General features: G+C 54.8%; 1 protein-coding gene across 9 annotated transcripts in view; it reads left to right on the forward strand.

Annotated features, from left to right (window-relative positions):
• BCL11B (BCL11 transcription factor B) overlaps nt 1-13,047 on the forward strand; it is a 93,571-nt gene that overhangs the window by 34,192 nt on the left and 46,332 nt on the right. For 6 of the 9 annotated variants that reach the window (XM_073800070.1, XM_033850640.2, XM_033850641.2 and 3 more), the window contains one exon: nt 7,456-7,671. The exons of the other annotated variants lie outside the window; for them this stretch is intronic. In XM_073800070.1, coding sequence (XP_073656171.1) covers nt 7,456-7,671 — 216 coding nt within the window. The remainder of the gene's footprint in view (nt 1-7,455; nt 7,672-13,047) is intronic. 9 annotated transcript variants of the gene reach the window in all.

The raw sequence follows: 13,047 nt of genomic DNA on the forward strand, positions 1-13,047 counted from the left end.
GCAGGTGCCCACTAGGGCTTGGCATGGTCAGCCCGAGTACTTGCCCAGCTGCCTCCATCTTACCCCGAAATGGTTCCCAGAATATGGTTCAGCCACACCCTGCCTCCCCAGCAGTGCCTGAGATTTCCTCTGATCCCTTACTGGACCTTTTGGAAGGGCCAGGGAAGGTTTTGGAATTTGTGATGTAACCTCACTGATCCTTGGCTCAGGGCGCAGGAAAGGGGATCTGCTGCCCTGGCGTATTTCAGCTGCTTGCATCTTGAGGAAATTGTGGTTGGTAGTCATTGGAACAGGTGCTTTTGGGCCTGGCCAGGGGGTGCGCGTGTATGCCTGCTTCTAACTGCAAGATGCAGCTGCCGGGGAGGGTGTTCCCTTTTCGAGCCCCGGTGGAAGGAGGAAAGCGGGTGTGGCGGTGTTTTTGGGGGGCAAGGTTGTTCCTGTGCCTCGCCTCTCCCTTTTCTGGGATGCATTAAATGTGCCGCGTACTGCAGAGCAAAAATAGTTGAAGTGGTGATTCACCGTGACAGATCTCAGGAGCACAGGAGGTGGGAGGCGCACCAGGGGGAGGTGGCCAGGCTTGGGGTGTCGGGAGGGCTGTGCTTCTGGCCTCCTCTCGGTGGCCAAGCCTTCTGGAGAATGTGGGTGCAGGAAGATGCCCTGGTGTTAACCCAGGGCTCTGGGCGGTCTCTGGATGTTCACTGGGGGAGTGGCAGTAGACCTGGCCTTAGGCCCAGAGACGTTCTTGCAGGCTCCTCCCTCCTGCTGCCCGGCACTGGGTACCCACGGTGTTCCTAAGCCCGGCCAGGCCCAGGCTGCAGGGAGGAAAGCCAAGCAGCCCCTTCCACCTGCATCGGAACCTCCACTCTCCCAGGCAGGCGAGAGGGCTGCTGTTGGCAGCATGCAGCCTCAGTAAAGGCCGGACGTGGATTGGAGCTATGTGTTTTGTCTCTCCTGTAATGACCGTAAGGGAAGGCTTGAAACACAGCTGTGCAAACCCCGTGAGACCTCATTTCTCCTTTTCCTTGCTTCTCTTCTAAAGGACCTTACACATGCACCCCCACACCCAAACCTGCTGCAGCCAGGGACACCCTGGTGGGTGCTCAGACTAGCCTGACTAAATGTGAATCTGGTAGTGGGAAGTGGGACTTGGGGAGCTGCAGCTCCCCATAGAGGATTTTTAGGTCCCCCAAACGCTCTGGTGCAGTGACCAAGCCGTGCCCCACACCCACTCACCCTCGGGGCCTGCCCTGGGGACCTGACCTTGGGCTTGGGGGTTCTCACGGTGACTTACTGCGTTCGCTTAAAGCCTTGGATTCCCTTTCTGCTTTGTCTTATTTTATATATCTATATCTATATCTATATCTGTATCTGTATCTATATCTAGAATGAAATGAAAAACAACTTCTAGTCTTCGCTGGTTCCCAGAGCTTGGTTATGAAAAACTAAGAAAAAGACATGAAATAATACCTGTGGAGTGAAGGAATTTATTTTTTGAGTACCCCTCCCCCAGGACCCTTGTAGCTCAGAAATTGAGTAACAAAGAAGCCTCCTTAGAATCTTTCTTCCCTATTCCCACTGTCTCAACCACTCCCTACTCTCTACCCACCCCTCCCCAGTCCCCGCAAAAGAGGGAGAGAGAGAAAGAGACAGATGATGGAAAGGCCTGGGTTTATTGGGTAAGTATCCACCGCCTGTCTCTAAGGTAGCGCTCTGCTTCTTTCAAATAGGAAATCGCCAAAATGGATGTCATCGGCTGCTAATTAGATGTGTTTTAACCGCAGGGTCGTTTTACTAGCTGATACTGTTATTATGTGCTTCACCGTGAACCCGTGGTGGAGCTGTTAAAATAGGAGCCCTAGCAGACAGCTCATGGAGGCTGCTGGATTGATGGAGCCCTTTCCCTCGATGGCCCTGCAGAGGCCCAGGCCGGACCCCATGCTAGAGTCTGAGTCGGCTCACCTTCTCGAGATGTACCTGTTATTCCCTACGACTACTTTCCTTAGGTGTTTTGACCAGGGTCTGAGTCCAGAGGAGGCCCTGAGCTCTCCAGGTTGGAGACCCCAAGAATCACACCCCCTCCACCTCTAGATGTCATGGTCTCCTGCCTTTGAGCCTCTGGACCAGCCTTGAAGCAACAAATGACCACTTGCCGCGGACATGCCAACCCCAGGCCATATCCCCACCACGCAGTGCCCCCGACAGGCAGGCCAGAACCTCCATCACTGGGTTTTCAAGTCTAAGGTGGCTTCCCTCCATCTTCTCTCTCTAGCAAACCAGAAGGAGTTCCCGTTTCCCATCGGGGTGCGGGGAGGTGGGCTAGGATGAGGATTCTTCAGTGTGAGCAGAGCATTTGACTTCATGCGATTTCTCTCTCTTTCTCCCTCCCTGCTACCCCCTCCTGCTTAATACGTAATATTTTTATCATCCTTAAGACAAAGTAGCTGGCAAAATATTTAAGCGATCGAAAGAAATGTTTTTATTTGCCCGCGTGCGAACTGGGTTATCTGCCTATCTTGTTTATGAAATTTGGGGCTGCCTTTCCTGCAGTCTGTTCGCCTCTCGAATCCTTCCCGGCTCCCATTTCCATATTTCTGCGTGCATGTTCTTTGTTAATCACTTGGCAAGTGCTTATTTGAATATTAAAAATTTCTTTAATCATCAAAGGCAGGAGCACAGTCTCATGAATATTCATATTTTCCCCCTCCTCAGACTGGAGTCTAGTTCATTACCCTGCAGTAAAAGCCAAAGAGCCATCAATCGCCCTCATTACAGGCTCTGGCGTTTTGATTGGCTGCCTGCTGCCCAGAGCTTTTTTTTTAATTTTTTTACTTTTTCCTCTTCTCCTATGAGCTGTCTTGTACCTGCCAGCAGCACTCCCCCGCAAAAAAAAAAAAAAAAAAAAATCAACAATGCAAGAATAAATTTCTCTGGTTGAAAAACAACTCTGCAGACTTGTCAAACAGACCTCGTGGTTTGCTGCCACCGAAGTGGCCACCAGCCCTACCTGCCCCCCACCTGCAAACAAACAAACAAACAAAAAACCGAAAAACCAAACCAAACCACCAGGAAAAAAAAAAGGTGGGGGTGGGGGTGGGGAGAGAAATTAAATAAATAAATAAAAAGGAAGAAACTTGAGCCTCAGAGATGAATATTTGTCAAGAGAGTTGACGTAAGTCTCATTTGCATAATGACTTTGTACTTCTGCATTAATAAAATTTGCATATGAAGCCATGTTAATTACTCCTGATCATGCTTTTTGCATTCATGCATAGTAATTTTCTCCGACTTGTGAGAATTAATGTCTTGGCATGGGGGGAGGGGGCGCGGGGACTGTCAGGTTTCCTTGCCAGTGGCCCTCACTCACATGCACTCGCTCCATGTCTGTCTCCCTCCTTGATCTATGATTCATTTTTGCACCATCAGTAGGAGTTCTTGGCTTATAAAATGTATCCATTGAAAGGCATCGGTAGGGAGAAAAATATACATCTCCTACACAGTGTATTCTAGAACTCCTCTTGCTAGCTAGGAATCTGTAACCCTCCCATGTGGGAGGGGACACCGAGGATGCAGCGTTGGGAAAGGCTCGCCTTCCCCTCGAAACCAGGCTGGGGCTTTTCCAGGGAGTTTTTTGTGTCTGCATCAGTCGGTGTGGGCGTGTTTGCTGGGTAGTGCGCATGTGTGCAGAGTGAGGCAGGACCATCTGCAGGGCCCCTCTAGAAGGGAGATGGGTGGTTACAGACTCCCGCAGAATGGAGGCATTCCAAATCACCCGGATTTGGAGCTTAGGAGATATCTTAGGGGTCTTAATTTTGGTCATTTTGTACCTTTCTGTATGGATTGCATAGAGCTAGAGTCTCAGCCCTCTGAGCCTTGCGGTGTTGGACACCCAGCCTCAGTTTCCTTGTCTGTGAGAGGAGGGTCCTAATAGCTCTCTGATAGGAAGGCTGCTGGGCTTAAATGAGGTGACATATGTAGCCATTGTTTATTTCTTTTTCCTTTAACCAAAGTGAACTTCCATGGTAAGGAATCGAGCCAGCCGGGATTTTATCTTTAAGCCACCTGGATCCCACGTAAAGCTGAGATGGCGTCTTGGCGTCCCTCTGCCACATACCTCGGTACACGTGTGTCTGTTCCAGCTCCAGAGGGGAGCCGGCCTAGACCTCAGAAGAGAGTACCTTGTTAAAGGAGTGCCTTTCAGGGCTTTGTGGGGACGGGTGGTGGCGGCCTTTGCTGCCATGCTGTGGGGAGGACCCATAGGGAGTTAGAGAAAGTTCCAGAATGGAAAATAAATGAAGGATAGTGACGGTTATTGGGTGTTTACTAGATGGCCAGGCGTGTCCTGACCTTCCTTTAAAGGCGAGGCTCTGAGACAGTGACTCAAACCGGGTCATGCGGCCAGGAGATGGCAGAGGAGGAGACGGACGTGGGCCTCTCTCCGAGGCAGCGTAGCCTCTGTGCTTTGGGCTTCTTCCGCCTCTGCTTAGGTGCACAGTCTCATCACAGGGTCTCAAGTCCTCTGTCAAGTGCGTTCTGGATTCCCTGGCTGCGCTTCTCAAGGCAGCCACCCCCAGGGCTGGGAGGTGGCCTGGGACAGGTGCTGCAGCCAGAGACAGTCTTCACGTTGGGCTTTAAAAAAAAATTGAGATAAGAGTCACATCATGTAAAATCCACCAGTTTAAGGTGTGCAGTCAGTGGTTTTGAGTATGTTCACCATGTTGTGCAGCTGTACACTGACACCAGAGCATTTCCCTCATCCCCCCAAAGAAACCCTCCACCCTTTAGCCCTTACTCTCCCGGCCCCCCTCCCCGGCCCCTGGCGGCCACCTCTCTGCTTTCCGTCTCAGTCTCCGTGGATGTGCTCTTCCGGACACTTCCTCTCATCATACAATAGGTGGCTCTTGGCATCACCTTGGGCTTTTGCAGCTTCAGAAGAGTGTTTTTGGAGTTCCACCTTTGGGCAGGATTCCGGTTTAAGCTGCTCTGGCTGGCATGAGGGGACCTCCCCCAGGGCAGAGGGTCCCTCTGAGAGCACCCTGAGGGTCCTCTGTGGGCAGCTTAGGATTGGAAGCCCCTGACCCTTGCTTCCCTCTCCCCTGCGTCCACTGAGCCAGTCCCTGGAGCAGGTGGGCTTCATGGAGGCCAGAAGTCTAATGAGGCCACTCAGAAGCCCCTCCAGGGGGCGGCCCAGCCCCCCAGCCCTACCTGAGTTGGAGGATGACGTTTTGCCTTTACAGACTCTGGCCCTAACTCAGCCCGACCTTTCCAGAAGGAGAGGGGTGCGGCCAGACACGCCCTTTGGTCCTTCCTCCCAAGCATGGACACACAGGTTCTGCACCCTTCCGGCCTGGGACAGCAGTTACCTGTGCATCCTGCTGGTTTTCTCAGCCATGGTAAATGGTGGTGGCTGTGCTGTGGCCTCGAACCTGGGGGCCCGGAGTTGTTTTTTGTAACCTCCAGCAGCCCGACTCAGCCCAAGGACCCTCAGGCTCCCTCCCACCCTTCCTCTCAAGATTCTGGGGTTCCCTGGTTACTCCACCCCAGCTGCAGCCCCAGGCGGAGGCAGGGCACATCCAGGCTTTGGAGACACACTGGGTTCGAGTCCAGACCTCCCCGAGCCTCAGTTTCCGCCCTGTGGGATGGGGGGTGGTCTTCCCTGCCGAGTGAGGTGTTTGAGGTGAAATGAGCCCAGCTCCTTGTGGTAGGGACCCAGCACAGAGCTGCTGTCACAGTTACGATGACCCGGAGCTTTCCATGGTGTGAAGTGGGGCTGACGTGGTTGACAAGGACGGACATGCTGTGTCCACTGCTGGGGAGTTTCAGGCAAGGACCAGCCAGGGCAGGCTTCCGGGAGGAGGTGGCCGACGTTGGTCTCAGGTGCTGACGTTTCTCGAGGGCCTGCACCAGATCTGGGACTCGGCCTTGCGCTCAGTGTCTGTCACTGGAACAGCGCATGAGGTCTTGGCCACACCTTCCAGGGCTGTGTCATGGGCTCAGAAATGGCCTGGGCCCTGAGCCTAGCCTAGCGAAGGTCTTCATTGGCCCAGAGGGGCCAGGTGCTGGTGGTGGTGTTAGCGTTGGCCTCTTGGCCGGACATGTGCAAGTGGTCCTCAAATGCTCTAATGCCCCTGGTCCTGGATAATACCTGTTTTGGAGAGACAGGGGGCACAGAGAAAGAGCCCTGCTTCTGGAGCCAGGCAGCCAGCCGGGGTTTTGATGGGGCTGTCTGCTGCTGTCTGCAGTTTTCTGCAGTCATGTCCTCAGTTTCCTGGTCTGTGCAGTGGGTCTGCTGAGCCCTGCCCCCAAGGGCATGCCGGGAAGTGCACTCACGATCAAGATTGATAGGCTGCTGGCTCACGGTGGGCTTGCAGGGCCCCGTGGCTCTTCCGGACGGGGTACTCCCTCATGGGGGCCGTAGAGTGGGCAGATCCCCGCCCCTGTAGACCTGTGCGGGGCACTGACAGCCTGGGGGTGCGGGGTGGCATCCCTGGCAGGGCCGGCCCGGGGCCCAGCTGCCCGTCATCTTCTTGATGTTTTCCTTTTGTCTGATGCTTCTCCGCTCAATTATTTACCCAGGGAATTTGGGCTTCTTCACTTGTGGTTTTGGCAAGGGCTCCACACAAATGTTGTGCCCTGGTGGTCTCTTAGCCATTGAAGATAAACGGCCAAATCAAACGCAGGCCTTGCCGGGGAGCCCGGGCGAGCCGCAGGGCTGCTGGAGACAGGCAGGCCCCTGGCCCTGCGCTGTGGCTGTCAGACCCGGGGAGGTGTGAAGAGGGGTGCTGGGCGGTGCCGGTGCTTTCTCGGGGAGGAGGTTCAGAGCCGTCCCACAGGCCTTGGGGCTTGGGTGCTGCGTGTAGGTGTCGGTTGCTGAGGACTGTGGGCCGGAGGGGGCACCGGCGGGCAGTCCTCCAGGCTGGAGGCTCAGCCAGTGCCCAGGCGCTGGGAGGTGGCCTGGAGGTGTCTGAGGCCTGCACCAGCAGCCCATCCTGATGGAGCGAACAGTGGTGGCCTGGAACTTACTGGGTCTTCCAGAGGGGGGTGGCCCAGATTTGGGGAAACAGATCCCCAAATGGGGTCTGCTCCAGAACACTCCAGAAGTCCCTACCTGGGGAGACCTTCCTGGGATCAGGGGCCCCCAACAGCTCCTATCTGTCCCGGCCCCGGCATTAGGCCTCCCTGGGATGGAAGTCTGGTCCCAAGACAGCCCAACCTGGCAGCTGAGGACATAGGAGCCCCTCAGGCCCCTCCCGCTTCCCTGACCCCTGCCCCCACCCGAGTCCCAGCTGCATCCCCCTTCTCCACCCCCGCCAAGCCCCCCACAGGGGCTGCCACCCTGAGCCTCCCACCCTGGAAGGGCAGCCTGCAGCCCTCTGCCCCGGGCCCCGTTCCACACCCTGAAGCCCTTGCCCAGTCCAGGGTCCGACTGACCAGCCTTTTCTATTGTTTTCTCTCCAGGGCCGTGCAGGCCTGCCCAGCTGCCAGCGATGGCCCCCATAGCTGCTTCCTCCTCCCACCCTCACACATCTGTGATTACTTCACCTCTTCGTGCCCTGGGCGCTCTACCGCCCTGCTTCCCCCTGCCGTGCTGCAGCGCGCGCCCTGTCTCGGGTGACGGGACTCAGGGTGAGGGTCAGACGGAGGCTCCCTTTGGATGCCAGTGTCAGTTGTCAGGTAACCGACGGCCGCGGTGGGGGCGGGCTCCCGGGGATGGCGGGTGTGCCCTGGGCAGGGCTGGCGGCTGCCGCTCCCAGGTGGGCTGGGGCAAGGTGGGGACCCAGGGGAGACGTGCAACTTGCACCCTAGAAGGCACTTTTGGGGAGGTGCCGGGGAAATGGCGAAGGATGTCGGCAGAGCTGTACCCGGGTGCCCTGGTCCCCATTGGTCAGGAGATACCCCCGTGCCTCCACCCATTCTGAGGTCTCACTCCCAGAACGCCTTCCCCCAGCCCCCAAATTTCATCTCTTTGGGCTGTTTAGCTAAAGTTTAATTGGATAACGCTTAACATCTGAGGTTTTCTTCTGCCCTCGCCACTGCCGCCCCCCCTCCCCAACCCCAACCAGTACCCTCACCCCCAGCTCATGGCTAGGAGAAGATTCTTTGGTTGTCTGTGTACATCCCTGGAGCCGTCCAAAATGCTGAGTTTCTCTTTGCGAGAATGTGTTGCCCATTAACTTTTAGAAAAAAGTTTTCTCTGAAGGAGCCTGTTAGCTTCGGCTCTGGGAGGGAGTGAAACATTGTGGGGTGTGTCGGGGGTGGGGGTAGGGGTAGGGGGCGGGGCTGAGCGCCCAGCTCCGGGTCTGCGTGGCTGCCCATTATACAGATGGGCAGACAGCGCAGTGTGGCGACCCGACCTGCTCTCTGTTACATCCCTGCTCCCTCCCCAAGCAAAACCCAAACTCCTGCCCTGGCCTGGGGTCCCTGGAATTTGCAGGCAGGGACCTCTCATTCCAGCCTCTCCTGCCCAGTATCTTTGCGGAGCCTGATGCAAAAAGCACTGAGGCCACGGGAGCTGGGATGCTGACACAGACACCGGTGGTGGCGAATGTCCTGCAGGGGCCGGGAGAGGAGAGGGTGGGTGCCGAGCCAGGGCAGATTCTTTGTGTCCCTGCTTTCTCACCGGGCATGTTGCAGGCTTTCTCTTGACTCGAGTGGTAAAAGGAAAACTGTTTATTGGGCAGGTTTTGCTTTTAATTGAAGCTGTCCCAAGGGATGGTCCCTGTTAGAACCACAGCTCTGCAGAGGGCCACAGGTGGCCCAGCTCCAGGGTCAAGAGCTCCCTGGGCCTTCCTGCTGGTGGGGTGGCCTGCAGCCTTCAGCACCCCTTGCTGTGACAGATCGTGACATCATAGGTACTGGTCTTGTGTCTTGAACGCACAAAGCAAAGACTGAATCACCTGGGAAGGAGTCCGCACAGCTTACAGAGAAGCCGGCTCCCTGCCCCGGGCTGCCTGGGTGCCCACGGGGATTGGGGCTCCGGTCCCAGCTCCGCAGGTCTGTGCTGTGATCCCTGCTTGCTGAGTGTGGGATGCCTACTCCGTCTGGGTGGCTGCCCTGCTCTAATGGCTTCCTGTAATCAGTGCTGCAGCCCTGCAACCACTCGGGGGGCCGTACTGTCAAAGATCAGCCTGAGCGTTCATGACTGGACTTGGTTAAGTTCTGTGGTGCGGGAACACGCTCTCCCTGGCAGTGGAGTGCCTGGGGCTTTGCTTAACTTTCCACTTTGCTTAACTTCTGGCTCTGCTTAGAAGCTGTGGTGCCGAGCAGGAGCTGTTACACCCCTGTTTTACAGATGGGGAGACAGAGGCTTGGGGAGGGTGAGGGGCTGGGCCCAGGTTGCAGAACTGGGATTTGTGGTCAGGGTGCCTCCCGACAAGGCCACCCCTCTTCCCGCTGAGCCCCATGCCTCTGCCTACATCCTGGGGACGTTCTCACCCAGTCACTCTCTCAGCCACAGTGCCACCCGCTTCCTTGTAGGGACCGTGACTTGAGGGCCTACTGTGTGCTGCCTTGCGCTAGGCATTTTGTGTGCGTTCTTGAATTTAATGCTCACGGCCACCTTAGGAGGTGGGTTTACTGTCCCCACTTTACAGTTGAGAAAATGAGGCTCACCTTCATTTGTTCACTCACTCATTCATTCATTCATTCTTTTTTTTTTTTTTTTTTTGCCACACTGCTCATCTTGTGGGATCTTAGTTTCCCGACCAGGGATCGAACCTTGGCCCCCAGCACTGGAAGTGCGGAGTCCTAACCACTGGACCGCCGGGGAACCCCCCATTCATTCATTCTTGTGCAGACCTCAGTGCGGTCCATCATGGCAGGTCCCAGCCCTCCTGCAGCTTGCAGTCTGGTGGGCCGGGTGGTGGAGTGGGAATGGGGACCTGTAGGGAGGGGATGGAAGGGCAGAGGTGGGGTTTGATCCTGGGTCACTCATCCTGCACCTGCTTCACCTTTGGCGTTGGCTCACCTGGCTTAGAGCCTTCTTGGATTTTAGAATTTGATGCCGTGAGGGCTCAGAGCCCGCGAACAGCCCCTATGCTTGCTGGCAGTGCTGGGGAGGGGAGTGAGGTGGGACTGTGTCTGTTCCTGGGGTCCCTGGGACCTCTCCTCCTGACCTGCTAAGGGGCCGACCCTCAGCTTCTGACACTCTACCCTGATCGCCGGCACTGATCTCTCATCGATGGGTCTGCGGTAATTAGCCTGCACCGGGTTGTGCCATCGTATTTTCAGATCAGTTTCAGTACCTGAAAATATCCTATTCCAGTGGTTTTGGTCCCTTTGTGGCTTCTGTCCCTGGCACTGGGCTGTTTGCTGAAGTGTTTTTAGTGCCTGTTTAATTAGTAGTTTGAATGGAGCCATTAAATTCCCAGTAACCCGTTAGGAAGAAGCGGTCCTCTGTAAAGATGGAAAGGGGCCGCCGTCCTTACTTTGTTCTGTCCCTTTTCAGATCAGGATGCACTGAACCTATCTCTTCAAATTAATATGGAAAACCCTGATGTAACTGTGTTTCACACAGGTTAATTGCATGCCCGTGAATGCATTTGAGGTTATTTATGGAAGGATGTGATATCATGGGGGAGAAAACCACACAGGTATGTGTGTTTGTGTACCTTTCCGGCTGGTGGCATCCCAAACAGCCCTGCCTCCCAGGACCCCAACCCCAGATCTCCTTCTGATGGTCACAGTGGGAAGGAGGGGTCCCCTTTGCTTTTTTTTTTTTTTTTTTTGCGGTATGCGGGGCTCTCACTGCCGTGACCTCTCCCGTTGCGGAGCGCAGGCTCCGGACACGCAGGCTCAGCTGCCATGGCTCACGGGCCCAGCTGCTTCGCGGCATGTGGGATCTTCCCGGACCGGGGCACGAACCCGTGTCCCCTGCATTGGCAGGCGGACGCTCAACCACTGCGCCACCAGGGGAGCCCCCTTTGCTTTTTGACTCTGTTGAGTTGCGGTGTTCCTGGAAACTGAAATTTCTACCCTGAGAAATTCCACGTAGGAACTTCTCCAAGGTGCCCGGGGAATCAAAAGTCTAAGGCTGTGGTCTTGGCCTTTACTCCACCTGGCCAGTGACCTTGAATAAGTCATTTCCCCTCTCTGGGCCTCAGTTTCCCCTTGTGTAAATATATATATGTATACACACACACACATACACACGTGTGTGTGGTACATATGTAACATTTAAAAACGAGGCTCCTTGGGCTTCCCTGGTGATGCAGTGGTTGAGAGTCCGCCTGCCGATGTAGGGGACACGGGTTCGTGCCCTGGTCCGACAGTATCCCACACGCCGCAGAGCAGCTGGGCCCGTGAGCCATGGTCGCTGAGCCTGCGCGTCCGGAGCCTGTGCTCCGCAACGGGAGAGGCCACAGCAGTGAGAGGCCCACGTACCGCAACAAAACAAAACAAAACAAAACAAACAAAAAAACGAGGCTCCTCATATTGAGAACATACTGATCAGTGTCGATTCCTGAGATGCTAGGGATGCCTGGGTATGGGACTTGGCAGGGGTTCCCAAGGCAGGGGTGGGGTGTTCAGAGAACCACTGGGCTTTGGACCCCTGAACCCTTCCCTATTCTGAGGTTTCTACCATTGGGAGGCAGTCATCAGAGTATCAGACTGCAGGGTGAAGGCTGCTCTGTCCTGTATGGCTCTGTGACCTTGGACAAGTCATTGCCACCCTCTGCCTCAGTTTCCTCACCTGTAAAATGGGGGTCATTGAAGACTTGTTCTGAGGACTGGCTGAGGTCATACACGCCAGGTGCTGAGAACAATGCCTCTTGCTGAGTGAGCCCTCCAGACATTCTGACTCATGCCTGAGCAGGATGGATTTCACATCATTATATCATTACCTGCTCGGCTCTGTTTGGAATCAAGCTGGATCCCTAGTTTCCATTCTTAAAGGCATTTAGCCTCCTGGCTGGCTCAGATCGTGTACCAGCATTGGGAAGTGGAAAAGGAACTGAGAAACTTCATTGCATATTTAAAAGCCGCAAATGGTCATCAGCCATGATGATTAATACATGCGCTTGGTGAAGTTCAAGGTCTTCAGCAAGAACGCACAGGATCCTGGCTCGGGGAAGTGAAGTGTTTGGATTTAATAGAAGGAGTCAGTTGCAGTCATTAGGATATGCTGAAATCACAGGGCAATCTTGTAAAGTTAAATTCAATTTACTTTTCTACTGAAATTGTGCTTGCTGTGTTATTTAACTAGTCTGGGGTGTCTTGGCATGGGTTAAAGGGACAATAAAGATAAAAGAATACCTGTAAGTACATAGTAGGATTTCACAGTAGAATCTGTCGTTTTCTCCTCTTTCAGTTATATCCCAGTGTTCATTTTGCGTTGGTTTTTATAACCGAATCCTTCCAATGGGATGCCGTAGCTTAGACCACCCTAGCTGTGGAAGCTTGATGCAATTGATACAGTCTGTCTGGAAAGTGGTCTTATTTCTGGAAGTTTTATGTTAATGATATGGTCTGTGCTTTGCACATTTCATACCAGAGCAAGAAGCAGGCCGTAGTTTCATTTCGGTCTGGGTTTGATTGACACTGGAGGATCAGTGGGCAGCCGCAGGGCGATGTGGCCCAAGATGGCAACGCTCTCCAGGCCCCTGCTGGTGCATATGCCTCCAGTCTGGGGCAGGGGGTGCAGAGGCGCTCCGGTGGGGCGTGGGGGCCTCCGTGGAGACCTTGGAGGGAGGGGTGAGTATGGGGTGAAGAAGAGAAGTGAGTGTGGGTGAGTGTGGGTGGACAGAAGCACTCTTTCGGGGAAGGTTCCAGACACTCCCTTGCCTTTCTCCTGATTCTGCAAAGTCCCATTCCTTGTGGGGTCTTTCTGGGCTCACCAGGTCCCAGGGGCCATGGTGGTTGGATCGCTGTGGAGGAAGGGCTTTCAGGGGAATTATTAAAAATTTAAAGAGTAGTCTGTACGCCCTGCGCCGGTGTCTACATCGTGCAAGGGGCTGTGGGTCCAGCTTATCAGTGGTTCCTGGAGTCTGCTCTGGTGTCTGCTGGCTTCTTGGAATCACGCTGCTGCAGAGGCTGCCCTTGACCACCTGC

Source organism: Tursiops truncatus, chromosome 2 (genome assembly GCF_011762595.2).
Source record: "Tursiops truncatus isolate mTurTru1 chromosome 2, mTurTru1.mat.Y, whole genome shotgun sequence".
Taxonomy (NCBI): Eukaryota; Metazoa; Chordata; class Mammalia; order Artiodactyla; family Delphinidae; genus Tursiops; species Tursiops truncatus.